Raw genomic sequence first — 26,494 nt, forward strand, 5'->3', positions numbered from 1 at the left:
AAGATTTCCTAGACAGCTCCTCCATATCAGACACCCATACTGTATGGTCCACACATCTGGAGTTTAGCACTGGTCTGGTGGTTCTGTCACTGTTCTCTGACCCTAGGTGTCTCTCAAAGTCAAGGATCACCCCACTCTTGTTGTGGGGCAACAAGTTCTAGAATACACCTACTGGTGCTACTTGGACACATCCTCAGTGATGAACCCAAGGTCACGGGGTGTTTCGGGTCTTTAATCTTCAAACACCCTCGCCCAGGCGACCCAGCCCAACTTGTGTCCAATTGGCCCACCACTCCACGGATCCCCCCTCCGGATCCACAGCCATCGTGAGGCTCTTTCAGCGGCCTCGAGGATTTTTTTGATGGCTCTTTTGCACTTTACTCCAAGGAGTTTGAGGGTTCGATGCAATGACTGGCCAGCGAATCCGCGGCACCCAACCTCGATTGGTTTGACACGGGGTGAACTGCAGTGGTGAAATCAAAGAACGCCCACAGAGCTCAAGCTCCCCAGCCCTGACTAAATGGTCACACTCACTAGCTAATTAATCTCAACCCTAGTCTTCGGACAGATACTGGCGGTGGGTACTGAAGACAACCAGATCAAGCCTGCTTTGTCACAATAAGGCTAGATTTAACCTTACCTGACGGATCTGATCCCGGACGAGCCCCCATTTGTCACAAAGTGGCTCAATATATGTCACAAGCTTGGAGTCCACACGAAAGATTTAGTTAAACAACCATTAATTATTAAACTAAGATTAACTTAAATGAACAAATGGAGTGTGTAGGTCAGGAACGTTTAGGTCAGCTTTTATAGCTTGAAAGCCCAGGTGAGTGTAATCAATGTCAATGTCCCATGTCAGCCACCTACCTGATGAGGTCAGCTGGAACATCCTCTAAGATGATGGAGGGGGCGTCACAGGGCGGATGGAGGTTGTCAGGCATCAAACTCAGGCTGCCATCTTGACCTGTGGGTGTTTCTCAAAGTCAAGAAAGGAACCTAAAATGGCTGAATCTCAAGGAGGCTACGTCATCAAATCCCGCCTAAGGACTGCTCCAATGTTGCAAAGTTTCTTCAGATTTTACTGACGATAGAGTCCTTCATTCAGAGAATGCGTGTATCCTTAGCAGGTATAAAGTACCCACAATTCTCTGCGCATGATTTGCTGGAAATGAAGACACTAGGTGTTTCTCAATGTCAAGGAAGGATCCTCAAACGGCCGAATTTGAAGGACGCTATGTCATCGACCCCCGCCGAAAGACTGTTCCAATGTCCAGGATCTTTCCGAATTTCACGGAGGACTGAGTCATAGTTTCAGAGAAATTCAAAGCATGCATGTGTGGATCCTCCACGGCTCCATCCTCGATGACTGAGAATCTTCACCGACAAGTTGCCATTCAATTTGGGAAGAATGCCCTTCAGCTGGTACAGGAATTTGAAAGAACATCTAGGAAGCTGGCTGACTACAGGAACCACCTACATTTCAACCTGAGATGCAGGCCCTAACAGCCTACACTTGGATTCCATTGTGGAAGGACACAAGGCTGCAACTATGCTTCAGAGGGCCCTGAACCAGCTACTCAATGAGAGAGTGAGACAGATTCACTTCACCATCGATGCACTTAAATCCAAGACGGAACAGATATTGGAGTCCAGTTGCCTACAATATAGATTACCATGACCTGGATGAGAATCTTCATCGACAACTTTAGCCTACCTGTTTGTTTTTTTAAGTATGATCCATAAATATATTCTCCCTAAACGCTTACATTTGTTCAAACCATACAACAACATCAGAGTGCCAAAATTACCGCAGTACCCTGAAACCCCCTCAGTCTGCTGAGGGTTAATGATGATCACCTGGGGACACTCGTTAGCCTGTTCCAATGTGTGTCCACTGAATGATAGGAAGGACTTCTGCCTTGCCTCTGCAGGATCCTTCCTTGGAAGGACTCATCCTACCAAGGATGCATCCTTGACTCTGAGAAACAGAGAAAAAAAATTATCAAACAATAATTTGGCAGCCTCCCTGCGGTAACTCTGAAGACCCTCTTGGAGTCACGAAGTGCCTGTAGAAGACTGAATCAATGGATAAATATTAGTCTATTTAGTATTATTGTATGCAGCAGAAGGACTACTCTATGACTACCACTCTCTCACTTCTGTCCCCTCTGCAAAGGACTCATATATATACTCACCAATGAGTTAACTGAAAAGATGTGTTCGGGGTCCTGCCTCTTATTTCGTCTCTTATTTGTCCATATAACGTGAGGATTAAAGGTCTGACAGGAGCACGACGACACAAACATCAAAGACAGTTTTCAAGCAATTTTATTTCATATTCAGAGCGGTGATTTTTCATATTTTATACTGAAATTTATTTGGCACAACAACACAAAATCTGCAATAATAAAGAAGATAAACATTCACAAAACAAACTATTAAAAATGTAAACACTTAAACTGTATTAAATGACACAAGTGTAAAGGAACTTGAGGCACTCTATGTGCACACATAGGTCCACTCTTATAAACGCATGCAATATTATTCTAAGTTGTGCTTGCTCGTATGTATATAAGCTGTGATAAACTAGAAAAACTCTTAGATATGATAATATATAGCAGCACAGTGGCTACATCTACTGTTTTTACTCAAACATAATTTGACATGCATAGTGTAGCTGCAGTATAAATAGTTACATCATTTATAAAATTATATTCTGTACACGTACGCTGATTTAAAATGTCATAAATATTCATTTGATATTGATAAGTAACTCCTTAATTTCATATAAAATTGTGCATTTTATTCAGTGTCAGTGCATAACAGTAAAGGGTTTTAGGTGAAAACAGATATAATGATTTATGATATTTGGGTTTGTGTCTCAGTCGTGCAGCCAACAGGGGGCGGTGTTGTTTTTAATTTCTCCGACTGACCTCACCTCCCAGCTCAGACACAAAGAGACAGACACAGGTGCTTTTTCTCTGCACGCCAGACATATAAAATTTAAAATCACACCTATTGATATAAAATATCTTTAAAGTTTCTGATATGTCGCACGCATCACAAAACACAGCAAAATGTATGTTGAAAAAAAACCCAGTTATGTTGGAATGAACATAAATGTTGAGCAAGTGTTGGTACTCCACCACCACCACCCACCACCCACCACCCACGCCTCCCACTGGTCGCCTTGCCAGAGAGCTGCATTGTCTCATCTCCTTTCTCTCCCACCATGACATCATCGGTAACCTCGGAGACTCCCTGAATAGTGGCCGACCCAGGAAATGAGGCTACAACTTTGGAATGTAAGAGAGAAAACAACAACTATACAACCCCCCCCCCCCCGACCCACCCCTCCATCCCAGCACCCTCACCCCCCCAGTCCAGCACCCTCCTAACCTCTCCTTGCAGCTCAACAAGGAGGGCCTTCTTCTCTTGTGCTTCATGACTGACGACTCTATTAAGTCCATGAAAACCTGGTTGTCCAGTGAAGTCACAGTAACATTTACTGACCACAGAGTGGTGGATTACATCACAGCATCGTCCACAAACAGGCCTTTCTGACGCACACAATGGGCCGTTTCAAATATTTTTTCTCCACACTTCACTATAAGGATTCAACATATACATCTATTAACAGTACTGGCACTTACCTGTGTAAATACTTTGGCCAACACAATGAATAAACAGAAGAAAAACAAGTGCAATTTGTCATAGCTCAGTCTCTCATCTGAGAGCGTGACCAGTGTTTGGTCTCTGTTTGTGACACATATATAAGAGAATACACAGTGGAGCGCCGCCCCACACAACACATGACTAAAACTTAACAGTGCATTTCAGAGTAAGACATCTGAGGAGTGTTGTTAAGAGCTTTTGGTAAGGAAACATGCTCTAATGAGAGGTTACAGTGTGATATGCATGTCTAGGGAGCAGGAATCAGTGACACGGTGCAGCTACAGTGTGTGTTTGGTCTAATAAGAATAAGGATGTTGACCTGAAATTGATTTTGTGTGGTCATATGACATGTGACTTGTGATGGGATGAAAAACCTTTTGAAGTGATGACGTCTCTGTATGGCTATGGCTTTTCATACAATAAAAATACAAATCTGCCTCTAAGTTTGGATGCTCTGCATAGGCATGGTTAAAAGAAAGGTTTGACATTTTGGGAAATAAGCTCATTCACCTTCCGTCTGTTAAACATAAAGCTACATCCAGTTAGCTTAGCTTAGCATAAAGGCTGAAACAAAGGGGAGATAGCTTTGCTCTGTCCAGTGGCAGCGAATCCCACTGCTGAACTCCCTAATTAAAGAAACAGTGTGTGAGATTTAGTAGCATCTAGTGGTGAGGATTGTAGACTGAAACCAGCTGAAACTTCTCCCATGTGCCAAAGGTGAACTCCTGGTTAAAATTCCTTCAGTGTTCATTGTTTAGGTGGTTTGTATGGGGAACTGAATTATCTGCAGAGGTCTCGCCCACCACAAAACATATGGACCAGGTGATTTAAACCGGTAAAAAGACTGAATAAAGCAGTTTGACGTTACAAATCAGTTTCTCCAACGCTGTTTGGTTAGTCGCAGATGGGCCGCTAGCCCAGATAACTAAAGATCTAAACGTAGGAAGCTTAGTTATTTGTAGAGGTCTCTTCCCCATTGATTTTAACTGGTAAAATAGCTAAATAAAGCAGTTTTATGTTAGAAAAATCAGTGTTTTTCCAATACTGCCTGTCTCAGAGGGTCTGCTTAGTACAGTGATCGACGCAAAAAAGCTAATGGCCCCATCTAGAGCCAGTGTTTGGTTTGTTCGTTCTGGACTACTGTAGAAACATGGTGGTGCAACAGCGGACTCCATGGACTAAGGTAACGGAAACATGACAGTTCTTATTTTCAGACAGCGCCAGGTAAGACGTTTCCTTGTTTCCAGTCTTTGTGCTAAGCTAAGCTAAGCTAAGCTAAGCTAACTGGCTGCTGGCTGTATAGACGTGAGAGTGATACTATTCCTCTCTCGGCCAGAAAGCAAGTATTTCCCAAAATGTCAAACAGTTCACCCCCAAATCAAAAATGCATATTTTTCCTCTTACCTGTAGTACTATTTTTATAGTCTAGATTGTTTTGGTGTGAGTTGCAGAGTGTTGGAGATATCAGCTGTAGAGATGTATGTCCTCTCTCCAATATGATGGAACTAGATGACACTCAGCTTGTGGTGCTCAAAGTGCCAAAAAATACATTTGAAAGACTCAACAGCAATGTCTCTTTACAGAAATCATGACCCAGTTACTCAAGATAATCCACAGACCTTGTTGTGAGCAGTTTCATGTTGGGATTATTTTCCCTTTACTGACCTACACCCGCCAACCGCATCACTGCGCAGAAGGAGGCATGCATCTACTGCTAGCTCACCTAGCACCACTGAGCTAGCCAACATTAAAGCTCAGTCAAGGAGGACGCCTTTAATGTTTACATCTGGCATTGTCTCGAACCTCTCCTCCATTAGTAAACACATGCCTCCTAACTAACCCTTTCACCACGCAGGAAGAAGCATAAATGTATTCATGGATGAGAAGTTAGAGCTCCTGACAGCATGACGTGAACATTAATGCCGTCTCCCGGCTGAGCTGGCTGAGTGGTGCTAGGTGAGCTAGCAGTAGATGCACTCTTCCTTCTACATGGTATGTGTAGTTTGGTAGAAAGAAAATAGGTCGTACATCAAACTCACAACAAGGTCTGTGGATTATCTTGAGTAGCCGATTTTGATTTGGGGGTGAACTGTCCCTTTACTTAATGTATTGACCTGTTCATCGTTAGATCAGCTTGTTGATCAGTTGTCATCAGTGCTGAGTCTCCACCTCCACCACAGTCCAGTCTCCAGGTGGAGAGCTGCCCCGGCTGTCTGGGGAGTAGCTGCTGACGGAGGTGACTGTGGAGGCAGGAGGGCTGACCTGAGGCAGCAGGTTGGGCCACATGCTGCTCTCCAAGGGGCTTAAGGTGCCCCCGGTCCCTACAGGGAGGAGGAGGAGCGGAGGGCAGCCACCGTCTCCAGACAGCATCAGGGTCTGGTTGATGAGCTGTTGGACCATGTCCACCTTCTTGTTCCATTCCAGTTCCTGCGGAGGCACTGGACGCAGCTGCCTGTGGAAATCCTGCGTGACGCTCTGGGGGTACAGCACCCTCCTCCCCACCACCTGCATGTTCCTGTTGTGCTCACCTCTGGCCTCATCCTCCTCGTCACTGGTTTCCATGGCTTCATAGATGGTGCAGAGCCCCGTGGACGGGGACAACATGACTCCAGTGGGGCTCCTCCTCAGCTGCTGCTGTTGTTGGATTTGTTTCTGCTGCATGCGGTACTGCTGCTCCAGCTCCAGCTGCCACTGCAGAACCTGCCTGCGGTGCCGGTGCTCCTGTTGCTGCTGCTGCAGCTGCAGCTGGAGGAGCTCCCTGCGTTGCTTTTCCAGCTGCTTCTGCTGCTCCAGCCTCAGCCGCTCCTCCTCCAGCCACTGCCTCTTCTGCCTCTCCTGCTCCTGACGGTGCTGCATTTCCCTCAGCTTCTCCTGGTGCTGCTCCAGCCTCCTTAACTGCTCTCCACCCATGCGACCGTCAACGCTGGTCTCTATCAAAGGAGGCGGGGGTGCCATCTTGGCGAAATGCGCCGCGACAGTCGGATCAATGGGCCTCCTGTTGCCTGGGACCAGTGCCAGGTAGTGGCCATTGGCTATAGGGACAGCAGAAGTGTGGTTCTGGTTCCGGTTGTCTTCCCTTGAGTGTGTTTGCCACTTGTGACCTTCGTCCGCTTCACGTATCTTCTCGTCTCCTGTGAGACAGTCAAGATCACTTGGTGCATCCATTAGAGATGCATGCATCAAACAGAACGGGTGGTACAACAACAGGAGGGTTCAGGAGAGATTTGACAAGAGGGCGAAGGTGTAACGAAAAAAAAAATACAGGGGCTCCGAAAATAAAGTGACATCCATGACACAGGAATAAATACACTGTATCTATGAACAAATCATAAGGTAGTTACTGCATGATGTTTTCTCTCTTAAGTTGTCTTTCAAATAACCATATTTTCTCCTTGCGCACCACACTCACATCTGCTGCTTTGTCCTCTTTGAACACACTTTATCATGCAAGACAGCAGTCATGTGTACACAGTACAGTACAGACAACAGGTATTTGAAGAGACAGATGACAACATGGGGGACGTATCGACAAAAACATCACAGAAACTGACTGAATTGATTGAATGTATTTGTCATAAAATGATGCTAAAGGCAGCTCAATCCTTTGTAAGTGCCCCTATGTAACTGTATATTATACAAGGGAAGCAGTGGTGTCCCAAAACACAAACCTGAAGTAGGACTTGCATAGTCTCATGGATATATTTACAATTTAGTAAACAATCAGAGGGGTACGTGAGAGTCTAGAAAGGTTCTTCGTGTCAGGATTTTGATCAGAAGGAGCAGGCAGGCCAGAGGAAGAAGTCATGAAAGGGAGAAAGTGTTCTTGAGCTTCAACATTCAGGTGCATTCAGGTGGCCTGTACAAAGAGTTTATGTATGTTTGTCTGTGTGAGGGAAACATTCAGGAGGCTGCAGACACATGAGTAGTTTTCACCCTGTTTGAATGTTTAAAGCACGTCCATGTCGTGTTTCTGACCAGTGCTCGTGATATGGAGCAATGTTTAACTCATAAGTCCCTGAGTATGTGGGCGTTCATTTGGCCCCTGAGCAAAACACCAGAACCCCAAACAGCTAGATTTATTATGATGTTTAGATATGAAAAATATTGGTTTATGTTGCTATTTTAAGTGACTGTATCCCAAAATAAGGTAGGAAAGACCCCCATAGTGCTGTACTCTTAAGTGTACCTTGTGCTGATAGTGCCTGCGTTTCACTCTTTAAGTAAAAATTTGAATGCAGGACACATTTTAAGTTCTTCTGCTACCACTGCCAACACCAATATTCAGTTTAAGAAAGGGTGAAAACGAGACAGTGTTTGCCTGGGGCCGCAAAATTACTACGTCCGCCCCTGAAAAACCCTTAAATCGTTGCTACCTGCAGTCAGCGACACTGATGAAATACACTTAGCTGAGGTGTGATTTCCCAAATAGTCGCTTGCTTTGACATAACCACCGTGGTTTTACGGTATAGCATGGATTAAATTAGCAGAGGTATTCTGTCGGTGATATCGTTAGGCTTTTAGTGTTATAAGTTAGTATGGCAGAGCCCTGAAGCCCCGCCCACACTGCTGCATGGAGCTGTTTGCGTGTTTATTTTAAGTTTAGGACTTAGTGCTGGATGTCAGCAAGACCGAAATATCCCAGTACCGAGTAGTATCGAAAAATCTTCAGTCAAACGATATCTGCATTCGATCCTTTTTGCGCAGGGATCTGATCTCGGACCATCCAAACTTTCTGATGCTGCCATCTCCAGACTCGCTGTCCAAGCTAACACAGCAGCGAATGCTAACGTCCAACACCAAGCTGCTAAACGATCCCAACAAATTCAAATCAACACCGAAACGGCTCGACCCTTTGATGCTAATACTTAGCCCTGTCACTGGGTGTGTGCGACTGGGTGGACTCTCACAACTGTCCCCAGCTCTGAGCTCACACTCCTGCATCTACAACCAGTACAGTCCATAGTGGGCTAAGGTTGCTCGGTGTGTACGACAGAGTTGGCAGCTCGATGTCACCAAAACATTCGTAAGTATGGCTATAGGACAGACCACTCCATTCATATTATGGGTAATGAATGAAGTACTCTATTGGTATTGGTATCACTTTGAGGGTACTGGTATTGTAATTTTTTAAATGATACCCAACCCAACTGAACACCCATAGGTCCCCAGGACTTCACCCGCCAGGTGTCAAATAGATTGGATGAACGGATTTCTTGCTTTATAGTTAGATTCAGCTTTTTAAGTGTTTTGTGAAAAGGTAAATACATTCAACACGTTTGTTAAACCTCCACAGGGCACCTTCTAAGTGAGCACCACCTGCCGAGGTCTGAATGTGATGTTGGTCAGCCGGTGTAGTGTCTGTAAATGTCATGAGGGCAACAGCATGCTGGAGAACAGGGCACAGGGACACCATCAGAATCACCTCCTTGATTTGACCAAAATTCCATTTTAGATACAACACCATTGTACAATGTTGCATCACTTCCTGTTTACCGGTCATTCCCATGGTGAGGAGTTTGAGACGCCATGGGAAATCAGTCGTGTAAACACACAAATACACAGCGACTCGGACACGAGGACAGTAAAGTTCAGGCATGCTGGATCCACAGGGAAAATAAGAAACAGGAACAAAATGCCTTGCAATGATGTTTTAATGGAATTTTGAAAGATAACCTAGTGTGAACCATTCATCGATGAACATGTCTAGTGTAGAACTGTTTCAAATTCAAGGTAGTACACAGTCTTTTATGTTAGTTAAACATGCAATATACTGTTGAAATAGTAAACCAAACGCTCACTATGAAAACGTTTCAGCGAGTGTAAAGCTCAACTGTGAGAGCGATGTAGGACAATGCAGGGTCTCATCACAAATAAAAGGCTAGTTGTTAGTCTGGAACACAAATGATCAGCTAACTGAGGCTTGAAGCTTAGCCACTTAAAACCAAATGCCTGAAACACATACTGTACGTGACTGCACGTTATATACCTTAACAACCTATGCAAAGAGCGTAGAGCCTCTTGAAGCACACATTAAAAACTTCACCAACTGCAATCTAATACTCCCACACCTACCTCAACAAATCTGCCGTGTTAATATCTAGCCTTTATTTTGATAGCTAAAAGTCTTGAAACACAAACTTTTAAAATGTGACTAGTCGCTATGGTGCTGTTGAACATGAAGCGTGTGTACACAGGGTAGGGAGGACCAGGTTTCAACAGAAAAAAAACAAAAACAAAAAAACAACAAATAAGCAAATACAAAACAAAAAAAATCATTGACATTTGTTCGGTAAAAACAGTAGGATAAATACACAATGAGTCCATTTCATTCCATCTGTGTTTTTTTTTTTCTTTTTCGGTTTAAAAGCTCAGTCACAGTGGACCAAATCAGTCAGTACCCCATCAGGGGCTACAGAATAAGCAGTGTTACTTAAAAAGAACATTCTACTAGAAAATGGTAGTAGCTATTGTACATAAAGGAGTTTAAGCCGTACACTCATAACCATGACCATAACAGTATGAAAGAGGGAGGCTTCATTTAAAAATTGCTACAGTCATGTTTTTTCCATCTTCTTTATTCATTTTTTAAAATCTTTTCCTACAATCTTGCTCTCCTTTTTTTTCTTCTAACCCATCTAACCCAACTGGAGAGAAAACGAACAACAGGTAACGGGGGAGGGTTGCGGGGAAAAGGTGCATTCCAGGGGTAAGAGGAGGGACTTATACATTACCTGCCAGAAAACTATCAGTCTTATCACATATGGTGGAGTAGTACGGCGGCTGGCTGTCGCCGGCTTCTTCGGAATCCTCCGCCCCGAGGTGGTGACTGGGCTCCAGCGGGTCGACGTCCTCCAGGTGGTCTGCTGCAAGCTTTCCCCCCAGCATGTAGTGGTGCTCATCTAGACTGCCAGGCTGGTTGACTCCCGGGTAGCCCAAAGGCATCAGGTCCACGGGTCTGCCGAACAGGTCGTCTGCCTGGGCGGCGGCAGCAGCTGACGGCAGGGTGAGCTCCTTGATGAGGGAGGGGTCCTTGGCCTCCTCTGGCAGCTGCTCCTCATTCTCCAAGGAGAAGATCCCTGGGCTCTTTCCGCAGCTCTCAGCCATGGAGTGGGCATTGGAGTTGGATGTGGTGCAGTCGAAGCCGTAAGATGCCACAGAGTTGGCTGACTGAGGGGTGGTTCCACCTCCGTCCTCTTCGCCTTCTCCGGCTGGTGTGTCCCCCGCCTCCTCATCCTCCTCAAGAGCTGGCAGATTACAGGTGGGAGGAGGGCTTTCAAAACCGGCGCTCTCGTCCATCATGACTGGCGCATCAGGGTCGTTGATTTGCATCTCGCCCTCTGTGTCGCTTGCCTCGTCTCCTGAGGTGGATGGGGAGGACGGGGCGGATGCAGGAGCGGTTGGGGGTCCTGTTCCAAGGACCTCGTCGGCGGGGAGTGTCTCAGCCTCCTCCTCCTCTCCGTCGCCTTTCTCCAAGTGAATACCCAGGTCCTGCTCCATGTCAGGCTGGACTGAAGCAGGCACTGGGGTCTGCTGTTTGTCAGAACGGGACTCCACCCCAGAGCTGCTGTCGTAGTCACGGAGCTCCTCTGGTGTGCTCGTCTCGCTGCTGCTATGAGCTGTGCCGCCCAGAGTGCCGGGCTGGGATGTGCCCACAGCTGGGGCAGCAAATAGGGCATGAGCCTCCTCGTCTGCTGAGCCCTTCATCTCCTCGTGGTGCTGCTGGGGCTCCTGCTCTGACTCAGGAGCAAAGGAAGGAGCGCTGCTGTCCAAACGGGCCTGGGCTGGAGACAGGATGGGTGTTTCAGATTCAGCAGCACCGTGGTCAGAAACAGGGCTGGGGGAGGAGACAGAGAGCAGAGATGCTGGTTGAGCCCAGGTATCACAGAAGGGGTTGGACTGGCCCCAGGAGGAAGTAGGAGGGACGCAAGGAGGAGGACCAGAGCGATTTAGGTTATCTAAACGCTCCTCCTCATTAAAGTCATCTTCGTCTACATTCCCACAGCTCTCTGTCACTCCTTCACTGTGCATCTCTACATCCTCATCCTCATCTTCATCATGCTCCTGCTGCTGGAAAGCTTTGTGATGTTCCTCTACTCTCTCTGAACTCAGGTCCATATCATCCACCCGCTCATCCTCTTCATCCTCGTCTTCCTCCTCCTCATTGGCCAGGGTTTCCACATTGGGAGAACCCATCAGATTACCATCTCCTTCAGAGCCGCGGAGGCTTGAGTCGACCAGGGCATCTGAGCTCTGGGTGCCCTCCAGTATTGCGGTGTGCTGGGTGCTGCTGAGGTCGGAGACTCCCTGCTGCCGACTGCTGGTGCAGCTGCTCACGTCCTCAGAGTCCATCCCAGACAGCTGGTCGTCACCATGCCACCCTGCGGAGCCACTGAAGGCCGAGGACCTCACCTGGAACTCCTCAGAGGGCTGAGATGTGCTCATGTCAGTGACCAAGGATGAAGGCTGGTGGCCTAGTCTCCTCTGTTCCTCATCTTCATCCTCCTCCTCTTCATCATCATCCTCATTTATCTCCTCATCAGCCTTTTCCACTGCCTCCTCCTTTTCATGAGGGGACATCAGGTCCCTGGAGGTGAAATCATCCATGGGCGAGACACCCAACAAGTGAGGCTGTGGCGTCATGCTGAAGGCCCCTGCAGATGCAGCTATGGAGGTAGGCATGAACAGGTTCTCCTTGTCTTCCTCCTCCTCCTCTTCCTCCTCCCTTGTCTCCTGTGCCTCTTCATTCTCCTTTTCCTCTTCTGTCTGGACTAAACTCTGAGGAGCAAAGTCAGACAGAGCCTGGTTCCTGTCCCAGGGGTCAGACTGCATGTCGAGCAGAGAGGAGGCGTTCTGCGGCTCTCTGACAGGAGAAACAGGACCTGTTGGGGAACTAGGAGGAGACATGACAGTGGTTCCCAGAGAGGGAACGGAGTCGTTGGTAGACTCTTCGAATTTGAAGAGGTCCAGCTGAGCTGACGGCTGTACACTGGGGGCTGCTTCCTGGACTGGTTCAGCTCTTACATCTGTCTCTGCTGACACAGACAGGGGTTCTGGGAGGGGCTCAGGAGATGTTTCTCGTATTTGAACAGGACTTGGTTCTCGTACGGGTTCTGGTGTCGGTTCTCGTAAAGGTTCTGGTGTCGGTTCCCTTACAGGTTCTGGTGTCAGTTCTCGTATAGGTTCTGGTGTCAGTTCCCTTACAGGTTCTGGTGTCGGTTCTCGTATAGGTTCTGGTGTTGGTTCCCATACTGGTTCTGGTGTTGGTTCCCTTACAGGTTCTGGTGTCGGTTCTCGTATAGGTTCTGGTGTTGGTTCCCGTACTGGTTCTGGTGTTGGTTCTCGCAGTGGTTCTAACACTGGTGCACACACTGGTTCTGGTGTGATGTCTGAAGTTTTTTCTTGCACTGCTTCATTCTGGCTGGGCGTCAGTTCCAGTGCGTCTGCAGCAGATGGCTCCACAGCTGCTTCTGGTTCCTCCGACCCGGCGATGGCAGCTGCCGCCGTAGCGATAGCTGCAGCAGCAGCTGCAGCAGCGGCTATTTCCTTTTCAGGTTCCTTTTCTGCAGCTTTGGCGCCACGTTTCACTGGAGTCGGGGTGCTGCTGCCCACCGTTTTCTTGGGGGTGGAGGTCTTGGCTGCAGCGGTTTTGGATGCAGGGGTCTTGGAAGCATCCTTGCTAGGCGTGGGCTTACTTTCTGCTTTGGAGCGGTTGGGTGTCTTTGTGTCTGCAGCTTTACTGGCAGCAGGCTTTTTGGCGGTGACGTCTGATTTTGAGGCGGTTTTGGGGGTCTCAGGTTTTGCCGGCTTTGTTGTAGAGGAGGGGCGAGTGAGGGGAGACTCAGGCTTTTTGGATGCTGAAGTGGCTGTTTTGGTAACATCTGGGGGAGAAAACACAGGACAAGGAACAGGCAAACATTATATAATTAAACTAAGCAACAGCATATTATAATGGACAAAAAAGCAACTGAATATGGAAGCTTTCTCTCTCAAACTGAGGATGTGGCACATGAAGTTTAAATGGATCAGATACATCCTGTCTTGTGCATCCCTGCTCATGACATTATCATTTTGTTTTGTGTTTTACCTTTTTTCACAGGGGTTGTGTTCTTGGATGTTTGTGATGCTGGAGGTTTGCCACCAGAGGGGGTAGTGGAGGTTAGTTTGGAGGCAGCAGGCTTGGCAGTGGTGGAGGAGGGGGTTTTAGGGGTGGCAGTTTTGGCTGTAGCTGGGGAGCTCTTGGTTGTGCTGGTAGTGGGTGGCCGGGTTGAGCCTGTGGCAGGACGAGGTGATGCTGCCGCGCCAGTTGAAGGCCTGAAGAAACAAGACAAAGAAGGTTGAGAGATACAGAGAGGTTCTTAAGCACAGACATCAGAGGCAGAGATACAATGCCGGTTTCAAATTACGAATACAATGATTCAATATCCCAAAGAGACGGGCATATTTGTGTTGTTGACTTCTTTATTTACAAAAAAATACTGATGATAGATTGAAAGTGACTGAGGCATCTGAGCTGTCAGGCCACAGCTGGAGGCAAACATCAGGTTTCTCCCTGATCCCTGTTGGTCAGCCCTAAACTATAAGTGCCTCAGAATGGTTCTGACAGGGAGCAAGACTTTGTCGTGTCATTCATTAGTCACTTGTACTGCCAGAGGATGCCCTAAAGACAGCACACATGAGCAACACTGCTTGCATAGATTGCAAGACTAAGAAACAAATCATGTAGGGATAAGGAGAGGAGAGGCCTTTTTTAATGGGTGCACAAGCAGCCAAGAGCTCTGACCTAAAAAACTTTCACAGATGTGGCATAAGAAGCCTAATTCCACTGAGTACTTGTTAACATGTTTCCACAAGGAACTCGCCGCTGAAGACTTTCAAAGACAAGAGGGCAGACTGACAACTCATTTTTATTGATTCAAAACTCTACCTGGATCAGAATGACAGACACATTACAACTATGTTAAAGTCCTCACGCTAGTTTCCTGTCAGTTTTTGTATTGACTCAAAAACATTTTAGACTTGCTTTTAAGGCACTTCATTGCACCTGCCTATTTGTCTGACGTGCTTGCATTGTATGAACCAGGTCAGCCCCTCAGGCCCTCTGGCACAAGTCTTGAAGTTGTTCCAAAGTGCAGCAAAAGAACTAAAGATACAGTTGGTATTTATGAGCAAGCCCACAATACGTCACATCCTTTCATGCCAAGGGGGGAAACAAAGCAGCGTTCACTGCTGTGCTGAAGAGTCACTGTGTAGCTTTCAGCAGGTTGAATCCATCCAATCCAAAAATCCATTTCATCTAAAGTAAATGTAACATTGTCTATGTATGTTATAGATGTGTATTATGTGCATTTAAAAGCTCCCAGCAATTACAGGCTGGGGGAAAGCCCCACGCCCCTAACTCTGACCAGACACTGACTGTATCTATCAGTTAGGCACCATGTATTTTATTGTCTTTGATCTATTTTATATTTTTATTACTTCACTTTTTTTCTTGTGTCAGTCTCAAATTGTTTATATTTGTCGTTGTCTTTATTATCAGCTTGTTCAGTCATCTGTTAAGCACACTAAATTGTTCTAACCTGTATGAAGGCAGCTATACAATTAAAGTTTGACAGATTGATTGATTATAGAAGACTATGAGCAAACAGCATGATGTGAGGAATCTGCATTTACTAAATAATAAATCGACCGTGTCTTCAGTGTAGCAGCATCTGAGGCCAAGCTCACACTTCCACAGGCTCATGACAAACTCCCCCGAGGGGCTATGAAGTGAGGCAGTCTGGACGGTGAGTCACAATGGACCCCAGAGAGGCATCCCGACCCGAGTCAACCCTGTCCCTGATCCCTCGTCTATACCCACTGCCCACGAGGGAATGACACTTGGGGTGGTGTGCATCAGCCTGCCTGCTTTGGCGGCCGGCCTGGCCCAGAGGCTGGCTTCTATGTCACATTTGAGCGAAGTAACCTACATCTAGTAGTCCTGACAAGGCTGTGGTGTGCAATCTCGTGGGCCCACGCTACACTAACTGCCTGTTTCTAAATAAAGAATTGAGCTAGTGCTGGCAGAAAGAGAACGGGGAGGTAGTGGGAGAGAGTGAAGATGTCTGGGACCATGTTAATCTTTAATACTGAAAGAAGAACAAAAATAACTTCTCAAAATCCCCCAGCTGGAGCCCTGGGCTGTGGTGAAAGCAGTACACTCATTGTACAAGGGCAGTGAAGAGGTGCGTGCTCTCCACAACCTGGCAAAGGTACTGAACACAGTTTTGGTAACATGAAATAAGATTAAAGCCAGGGAGCAACGGGTGGCAACACAATCGGGGTGTGGTCACGTCAGAAGTTCAAACAAGCTCTTACAGCTGATCCTCGTCATTTAGAATTAGCTTTGGGGTAGTGAAAGATGTGTTACTGATACTGAGGCTGTCGGATCATGTTGATGCAGTTTTACTGATATAAAAAACCACTAACACACTTATCTGTGACGCACTGATGTTCTGTGTTTGGACCTGACTGGAAAATCAGCAAAATGCTGATGAAGACATTTGCTAATAAATGTGTTAGTGTTCTTGTAGCCAAACAAAACCCTCTCAGAACCTTGGACCAGATATGATGAAAATGTCTATCAGGTGGCACAGTGGTGAAATGTTGGCTGCAGCGCTAGCTAAGGGAAAACTGTTTTAACAGCAAATCTATTCTTTTAATCAGACAGTTTAGTCTGAGCAAATAAATTCTATCTAAAATACATTCTCTACTGGGAAGCTGACGGGTGGTCCAAAAAGTGGTGGGGAAAAAAGATTCACTTAAGTATCGCAATTTTACATTTTACGGTGTTTCGTTCAGTTTTATAAAGTCTGAATTTATGTAATTCAAATGCGGAGCTGGAAAGAAGTTGCCTTGTTTATTGTGGTAATCCATGAGTAACATGACGTCGGACGAAGGATGGACCTTCAGCTGCACGAATAGCAACTGTCACAGCTCAAGTTTCTTAAGTTTTTTTTTTTTAAATTACATTCATTCGTGTTGTTATTTTACTTGAACTATCTCCGTTTGATTCCACTCTCACCTGGTGCACCAGCAGTTACTAGGGTTGGGTCAGTATGAGGGAAAAAAAAAAAAAAAAAAAAAAAAAAAACGGTCCGATTTTTGTAAAAAACCGCATCAAGTCGGTAATACCGGATTTTCGCCACTTGGGGGCGCAATTGACTCATTTAAAATAAAAAACGACCTTAGGACAACAGAGTGACAGTAACAAGTTGTTTCTTTTATTCCTTACAAATAAATTTTGCAGCTTACTCAATCAGTGCAAACAAGGGTTGCCTCCTTTGTCTGGCTCAAAGCCAAAGTGTTGCCATAGTGGCGCATTCCTTGATTTCGTCAAGACTAAATTGTCCGCCATTATCGACTCCCAGTCATTATTAAACAAACTCCAGGCTACAACAAAAGCGCATGCGCACTCGCACTTCCTAGCTCAATCCCCGCCCCACCCCCTTCTCTCTCCTGCTTGCTGTGCGCTTGGTGAAGAGGCAGACACAGGTGCTCACAGACTCGGGCTTACTATAAGCGGAGCGGACTACGTGAAAAAAGTCCGTGAAAAATCCCAGCGATGTGAAAAATACATGCAGAAGTCTTTTGTGTGACACTTAGCGTGCACAAGCCTTGCGGACGTCCACTTTTACTGGGCAGACCTCCGCGGCGTCACCTCCGTGTACGTTCTGCCCGAGTATGCGGTCCGGTCGGTCTCAAAAAATAAAACCCGGTCCAAGACGGAGTACCGGACCGAATTGGTATTACCGAGAACCGACCCAACCCTAGTAGTTACAGCAACTCAAATTCAGCCAGCCCAGCGCAAACTCCCAACCAGATCAGTAAACTTTCTGTTGCTGCCGTTACACAGATTAGAACCAGTCTGCTCTGACCCCGGTGCTGGGGTTTGCACTGCAACTGAAGGTGTGTCTCCAGAGCTAAGGCTTGCTCTCCTCTCAGGGAATACTCTCCTAACAGCGGGGAGAAGTGGAGATGCTGTGGATTGACTAGATCTTGTGTCATTTGTGGGCTGAGAGGGAGTGAGAGTGGGAGACAGAGCTGAGCAAATCAATGCGCTGTGCACAACTCTAGTAGATAATCAGTAAGTGCCGGTCAGCATTGATATTATGGCAGTCTCCACAGATGAATCAATGTATGGGGAACACTGTAGGGACAGCTATATGTAGCCGTTTAAGATAACTTCAAAATGTATATAATTATTTTTTTCTTTTTTGCATGTACGTTTTAGTAAGTAGGTAAATAATGTAAATTTAATACAGCACCTTTGATAGAGTGAGGTTTAACTGCGGTAAAACTGTTAAAAATAGGACCATAAAAACAGTTAGTTTATTAGCAATAGCAGTTTATTTGCAATTTAAAAGTAAGACACTGACCGACTTAGATGTGTGCTGTTTTTGGAAATATGTCTCATGATATACAGCCTTGAAAGAGTATACTTCAACTTTTTCCCATGGTCTAGTCTTCAAAAAGAAAACAAAATTCACAATAAATCGTAACAATGAATGGCAACACTTAAATATCAAAATACATATCAAATCAGTAACCAAGTATCGTGATAGTAATGAATCGTGAGATAAGCATATGGTCCCAGCCCTACCACAAAGTTTTGCATCCTTAACTTAAATTAAGAAACGCTGAATGAGATGTTAAGATTTTAAGCTTGACATTGTTCGCCAGTGGACAAGATGTTAAAAGGTGAAATAAGAATAAGCTCTTGAAAAAGGATGTTTGAGTCTGTGATGCCTGAGTTAGAGAGTAAAAGATAAGAAATGAATTACAGGGGAAGGAGAGAATTAAAAGATAGAGGACCTGGCATTAGAGATGAAGTATGCTGAGGGGATATTCAGAGAGAGCATTCACAATAATCTGTCTGATAAAAGGAATATGGATAATCCAAAAGGGCAGGACGACTTCAGAGAGTGCTCGAAATGAACCAGGCCACTGAGAGAGAGAAAGAGGGAGGAGTGAGATAGAGACCAAGACAGAGAGAAAGAGATGGGACGGAGGGGCCACATAATACTCCGATTAAACATTATCTTCGATCAATGTCTTCTTCTTCCTTATCAGAGAATACAGACATAAACCCGTTACAGTATTAAAGAGACCAGGCCACAGCAAAATAAGGTCTTGTGTTGTTGTGAGATCACAAGTTTTTTAACAACACTTGGCCGTGGTGACAATGCCTGGATACAGTGATGCATTGATGCCTGAATCATTTTAAGCGTCCATTCATTCTGTAATTATGCTCACTGTCAGCTGAATGACAGAGAGGCCTGTAAGAGTTATTGTACTCTTTAAATGATTCTATTTTAACTCAATGGGCAGCTTGTAAGAAGCTGTGTTCATTGTTCACATCTCACCACAGGCCTCGAGGAGAGAAACAACACCATGAATCCGGGTTAAGGCAAATGTTGGACAGAAAGCCCAGAAATGCACTGGAGCTGAAAAATGGGATGATTGACAGTTAGATGCTGCAGGCGCACTGAGGCACACAGAAAAAAACTAAAGTTCGCCTTGGTGGCCTGAGGATCATTAATAACATTCTAGATTTATTGCAACTACACACTTGTGTGAACGGTTGCCTGCTGGTGCTGCTTTGCTGTGATACAACAAGAGTCAGGCTATGATTTAAATAATGAGATGCACCATGAAAGGGGCAAATGAGTAAGCAGGAGCTAAGCAAGCATGCAGGCAGGCAGACATGTTCCCTGCAGGAGAGGCGAGAAACAGTGGAGGAAGGACCTCCCTCCTCTCAAGACAAAAAGCAAATTAAAGATGATGCTGTGTTAATTAAGCACCAGAAATATGGAGGCAGGATCTTCACCCTGGTTTACGTGGCCACAATCATGTGACTGAGGGCACTTTGGGAATTTTACTGTTAAATGAGCCTGATCAGAGCTCTCCTCTCTAAATGGGACCGACGCTTTTGTAATGAATCTTTATGGGACAATAGGAGCCAGTTGGCACTCACTGTGGTGGACTAAGCCACAGTGGTGTCTGCCTCTTCTGCAGCCGCAGCAAAGCAGGAAGCTGCTCCCTGCTCTCTGTGTATAGAGAAAATCCACCTAAACCTGATCAACAGTTCATGTACTGTACTGTGCAGAATCCGAGTGTAGCCCAAATACAATATAAGATACTCTGGGTTCAAATTCAATATCTCTCTATCTGTCTGATATTAGACACAATTGTTGACTTGTCAGTTAACTGTGAACTGTTTCCATCTTCAATCTGACACTGCATCCACTCCAACTGATTTCTGTGGGGAAGGGGGATTTGATTTTCCTTAACCAATTATTAGAGGCCGTCTAATCTAATGTCATTTTTAGTCCACACTGATGCATAGTCATGCCATCATACCTGTTAAAAGTGAAGCGGAGTGAAGTCAAACACACTGTGATGTTGGGTAATGTTGAGAAGACTACCTGGATGTTAGTTAGTCCCGCCCAAGGCCCTAATTGGCTAATCGAGTCCCCCTGCGGTGCTCATTTGTCCGTTGTTAATTAACTGGGAAACCACTTTTTCAGTGTTTACTGGAGTAAGTGATTGAGAGGTCTGGACTCAGGCATGTATCATTTCTGTAACTCCATTACCAAAGAAAAATTTGTATATAACAGAATCCAGTTTTAATTTAACAAAAAAGTTGAAAGTACGCTGAACTATAAAGCTCTCCGATATTCTCTGTCCTTTTAATATTCAAGTGTTTCTGGTAGAATAAAGGAGAAAAGAAGGTCGTAGTATCAGCACGGCCATCTCTAACGACTCTACAAAATATTAATGATGTCAATCTAGATGCAGCCAATATCTCTTATTAATGTTTCATTAAATCTACATCAATCACAAAGGTGATTTTTTTCAATGAAGTAAATTAGATGGAGAAGAAAGAGATGAGACAATTTAAATAGGGAATGTTCAAAAAGATCAAAATATGTATATACATATATATGTGTGTGTGCATATATATATATATATATATACACACACACACAGCTTATGCTTAAAAGTAGAGCGACTGATATGTGGGTCTGGTACACAGAAAAAAACAGTTTTCTGCTATATCTGGTACATCTATCACATGTCTGCTGCATGAGTGAACACATCTACAAACACACCCTTGCACACTCAAACCTTTGTCTCACACTCAAACATGCACGCCTCCTTCTTCCCGTCTTTCTTTCCCTCTCTCCGACTCATTCCCACTAAATCCATTTGGTAATTGGCTCTGCGGCTGCGCCTCTATACCATCATGGCAGCGGAAGACTGCATCACAGAGTCTTCTGCCACACCCATGGCAGGATGGAGGATTTACAGGCTGCACAACATGTCGTCTGTTTCATGCTGGACAGTAGAACGGTGTCTGGGGTACGGACCCTGATGGCTACTCGCCACTCACACACACACACACACACACACACACACACACACACACACACACACACACACCCCAGTGCTGGACCATTACATCAGCGGTAATTTGTTATATCATGAGGAGGGTTGCATTCACTTCACTCACTGCAATAAAAATTTATCATCCCTGAGGGACCATCAATGAGGAAAACAGCATGACTAATGTGGGAACATGGGTGGCTGAGAGGATGGCAGGATAGAGACGGCAAAAATGGAAAACCACCTGATCGCCCGTCAGTGAACTCGTCCCATTTCCTCCTCTGGGTTTGTATAATATGGACTGAATACCCTTCCTCTGTCCTCTAGTCTACTATAGGGTAAAATTCCCCTCTGCTTCACACAGAGATACCCTCTGGTCCTCGGCTTCTTTCTTCCACCTCTGCCTCCACACACACACACACACACACACACACACACACACACACACATTCATGCACACAACTCGCACTCTCTGCATGCACAGCCTTCACACTCTGTATGTATCTTTGGCAGCAGTGATGGGAGCTCAGCAGGGACACATGACTTATTCAGCCATGTAGCCTCCATACTGAACTGCCACCATTTTTGTTTCTCTTCACTCTACTGCATCCGCAGACAGCAGGGCAGTCAGGAGAAAGCAGCTCAGCGGCACGTGCGCACGTACCACGTGTTCAGCAAGCCAGCATGTATGCCTCCCTTCCCCCTTTACCTCCACATCACATTGAGTAATACACCAGCAAATGAACACATGCTCCGCATCCTAATTACACGCTGCTCCTACCAAGGATGCCTTCATAGTGTATACATATATACATGACAACACCTATAAGATCAGTCATAAACTGGACACAAATCACTCTTCAGCCCGAGAAAGACAGAAATTGGTTAATATTCATGCACACAAGCTGAAACATAAGCTGTTAGTACACATACACATGATGTTCAAACAGCCCATAATGATTTCTACTTTCTCCATTTGCACACTAATCAGACTCACACTGCCACAAGCGGCGTGCTGCCGGCAATCAGCTTCAAACAGCAGGTGTACGCACACACACATGCACGTACACTCACATTCAACACAGACACACACCAAAATCTTGACTCTGTTTTTATACACACATCAATCATAACATATGATGCATAAACAATTATGCGTGTCATGGTAACTACCTATGTTGGACAATAAAGGATTTTATTAAGACCATTTTATGTCATTGATATGATAATATAATAACATAATAATGCAAGTGCAGCCTTTCAAAGAGCAATAAACTTTGGGACTTAAAATTTGTCCAACAAAACCATGTGAGGCCTTTTGCGATTAATAGACCACTAGACAACAAAGCTCCACGAACACCGCAGTTACGCCCATAATCCAGTTGGTGTGCTGCAGTCAACTCCCAGGTGTGGACGGCCTGTAAATCAAGTGGTTTGCTGGTGGATTTACGGAGTGGAAGAGGAAGTTGTTTAAGGGTAAAACTACAAACGACGGGCTTCTTGGCTCGTTGTGAGGGGTTGGCAAGCTCACGTTCGTTTCTTAGCTGCTGAAATGCTGTGACGTTTGGACTCATCTATACAGAAAGGCTACCTTTCTGTATAGATGAGTCCAAACAGAAAGGCTACCTTTCTTACAACTAAACATGGACAACTAAAACTTTTTTTTATTTACATGAGTCAAAAGTTTTAAAAGGTTTACTGTGTCACAAAAACAACCAGACAAGGATTGCGCCGTAATTAAGAGTCATCCGCATCAACAGCTAAAGAACCTAATTTAATTTTGCTAAAACCTCCAGCTGAGCAGGAGGATCAAACACTTGAGTGGCCTTAAATCAGACTGATGTCACTTAGTGAACCTGCATTTGCTCTGCACTCTTATTTATCTGATAACTGGAACCTGCTGCAGATTGAATTAAATCAATTGAGCCTGGAGAGTAACACTGAGTAAGTTGAGAGAACCACTGCTGGTGTGTGTGCGTGACAGCAGAGGCAGGGTGTGTCTGATGTAGCAATTAATGTGTCCGTCTCTCTCCACCACTCTGCTGATAGCAGGTCTGAGTTAAGGATTGAGTGAGGTTAGAAAAGGGCAAAATCTAATTAAAGCAGAAATTTATGGCCCTGTCGAAGCACATCATACATACAAATGCTGACGTGCACAGTCACACACACACACACACACACACACACACACACACACACTTAACAAAATTTGCCTACAAGGGTACGTGGTGCTGTCAGAAGAGCCCATCATCAGTAATGGTTATACCTCTCTCATGGGGATTCATATGTAGGTCTACTGCAGATAAATCCTTCTTTGGGCTACACATCTACTGTGTGTACACACTTTGCTCGCTCATACACTAACAGCAGAAAATACTGCATCTAAAGCGCACTTAAATACGCACTATTAATCCAATATTAACCTGATTCCAACATTAGCCTCGGCTAGATTTCAGCTCAGTCTCTCATTAGTCTTGTTATTTAAAAGCCCGGCCTGTCACTTGATGACTGTTCTATGAGTAAAACAATGGCTGCGTGGGAGCACAAGCTGGGTATTGACTCTGCTGATGAGGAGTGAAAAGGGGCGATTGACTTCAGCCCCGTTTCCACCAAGCAGTACGGTACAGTACTGCTTGGTCACTTTTCTTCCATTTCCACTGTGAAAAGTTGTACATGGTACCAAAAGAGCTGTTCTGTACCGTCCCCATGTTTGGTCCCCCCTCTGTTGGGGAGCCTAGCACACAGATCTGGTACTAAAAGGTGAAGCTGTGAACACTGCAGTCTGATTGGTCAGTAGAGGATGGTCACTCTGCTCAGGGCTGAGTTGTGACTGGTTTTGAGGCTCATGTAACCACTGTTCATACTGTGGAGAGATTTATTAGTAAACTGTAATTATAAAATGAAAAGATGTTTAGCTGCCTCTCACAGCAGCTGGAGTCTGAGAAAATAACCACCACGCCGACTGCCGCCAACTCTTAAGTTGGAACATTAACTAACATTAACTCTGACCATTAATTTAGTTTTTATATGACATACACTTATAGTAATAAGTGGATCTTTATATGTGCATGGAGGATTATATGTATTAATTTCGACTGGCTTATGTGAACTGCATATATTCTAATCCTCATTCAGAGAAAAAAAAAAGGGTCACAGAGCGCTGTTGCTGTGGGTTGCAGCAACACTAAACCCCTGAGCTTGCCTGAGAAGGACTAAATGCACAAACCCAACATTTTTAAATATCCCATGGAGAGAGACTCTCACTGCAGCCTGTTTTACTTTGTTCTGAAAATGTCAGCGTGCAGCCTTGTTCTGTGGACGATAAACGAGGTGCAGACTGATAAAGGAGGAAATACAGTGAGTGCTGGACGGAGCAGTGAGTGACAACAACCAACATTTAAAGTGCTGTTTGCAGTGGAAACGTTAGGGTCTATGTACCATGTCTGAAGGGTTACTTTTAGTTCCAAAGGTACCATACTGAAAGTGTTTGGTGGAAACGGGGCTTTAGACTCATACAGTTCAGGGTCCTACACAAGGTTCATCTCCCTAAAGCCCTGCTGTATGAAACATATCCAAAAGTAGAGCACAGGTGTGAAAGAGATCACGTGTATTTTTGCAACTTATTAAAAATATTTTAATATTAAAATATCAAATGCAGTGTTTGAGATTTTTATATACAACCATATTTACACCTTTCAGTGTTAATATTGAGGCAACAGCTGTGTGGTTAGCAAAGACAATGCGAGAGAATTCATTTCACACAAAGGTGTTGAGGAGTGTTAAATGTAAATGTTATGATAGATTAATAATTACTCAATCCAGAGAACTGGGTGAGCATTTAGTGTGTCAGTAGTTTTGAACAAAACCACCCTGAAAGTTCACAAAGGTCGCACAATGAGCGTTCTGTACCACAGCAGTGATTACCAACATGCCCTTGTGTAATACTTTTTAATTAGATGTTTGCACATCAAGCTTTAATCTGAGTGTAATCTCAGCAATCCAACTGCTACCCAAAGCACGTGGTGTGTGTGGGGGTGTGTGTGTGTGTGTGTGTGTGGTGACCTCAGGGATTTTCATGTGAAACACCTTGCTGTCAGGTGGAAGGAAGTGCCTGGCAACTTAGCGTGTAGGTATAGGTCATGTGAGTCTGTTGACACTGACTAAGGCATCTTTTGTGTTATGTACGTATTCCACACCTCGATCAGAGCTGTCATCTACTCTATTGGATTTCTGAAGCCAACATCAATTATCATATTTGACAAAATTTCAACAGATATATTTTTTTCCCTAAAAACAGGTAACTAGAGTAATTAGAGTATTTCCGAAAATATCAAATACAGCTGTGACAACAACAGCATTACCAGCATTATCAAGTGATACTACCCAGTGATGAGGTTATCACCGTCATAACCACTTTAAGCTGATATAATAAATGTATTAAAAATGCAGTTCTTTGGCTCTGATGCAGCCCCCCTCTCTGCCATCTCCCGCTCTGTAGCTTTGCTTAATGTCCCACCCACAGCACTATCTAATAGGTTACTCGTCATGAGTCATATCCTATCAAACCTGAAGGCTACCGTGCCACAGACAGATAAGAAGGAGACCGGAGCTGCTCCCTGTGCAGTCGGAGCTGTGTTATGTACATATGTTGGTTGTTCAACATGCTACCAAAACATGCTGTCTATACAGTAGAAATATAGATACTTTTGAAATAGGTGCTACAGGACCAGAGGAAACAAAAAAAAGGGCAGTAGCATTTGCTTTTGCTCAAGAGGTAGAAAAATGCACTGCACCACATCGGACCAATAAATGCTCCCGCTACTGGGTGACATAATGCAAGCTTGGCTGTTCTGACAATATAACGGTCTGCTAGTGACAGACAATCTTGTATTAACGTTAAAAAATACGCTAAAATATGTTTCTATATTTCAGGAGAGAAATTGGCAACACAGTCACAGAATCTTGGTTCATATTTGAACAACACTGCTTAGATTTAGTTTAATCACAGTGTAATCAGCCTCCATTTTCATGCAGTATGGCGCCATATTCCTGTTCACAAACTTTCATATTACAACTAAACAGTGCACAAAAATATGTTTCAGAAAACATTTAGGGTGAGAAACAGGCAATAAAGTAACAGAATCTTTTATCAGCACTGCATGTTTCACGGTTTAATCAGAGTTTAGTCTGAGTTTGAGAGAAAGAGACTCTTTGTGTCTGTGGTGACAGGAAGGGCATACGAATAAGTGGAAGTACAATCTGTAATTTGAGCAACAGCCCCAGAGCCAGCTTAAATCATCCAGCAGATTGAGCTAAGAGATGAGAAGGGAGATCTGGGCGCTGGTAAGATAAAGGAAGTTCACCACAGTTCATTTACACATACTACCCACAC

General features: G+C 44.8%; 1 protein-coding gene across 1 annotated transcript in view; it reads right to left on the minus strand.

The window, feature by feature from the left end:
- Nucleotides 1–9,327: 9,327 nt before the first annotated feature.
- wu:fb95e10 (protein piccolo) overlaps nucleotides 9,328–26,494 on the minus strand; it is a 37,006-nt gene continuing 19,839 nt past the window's right edge. Inside the window, exons 4-5 of the mRNA XM_049560127.1 lie at nucleotides 13,763–13,989; nucleotides 9,328–13,556 (exon numbers count right to left, since the gene is read on the minus strand). Coding sequence (XP_049416084.1) covers nucleotides 10,399–13,556; nucleotides 13,763–13,989 — 3,385 coding nt within the window. The 3' untranslated portion in view covers nucleotides 9,328–10,398. The remainder of the gene's footprint in view (nucleotides 13,557–13,762; nucleotides 13,990–26,494) is intronic.

The sequence above is a fragment of the Epinephelus fuscoguttatus genome, linkage group LG19 (genome assembly GCF_011397635.1).
Source record: "Epinephelus fuscoguttatus linkage group LG19, E.fuscoguttatus.final_Chr_v1".
Classification (NCBI taxonomy): Eukaryota; Metazoa; Chordata; class Actinopteri; order Perciformes; family Serranidae; genus Epinephelus; species Epinephelus fuscoguttatus.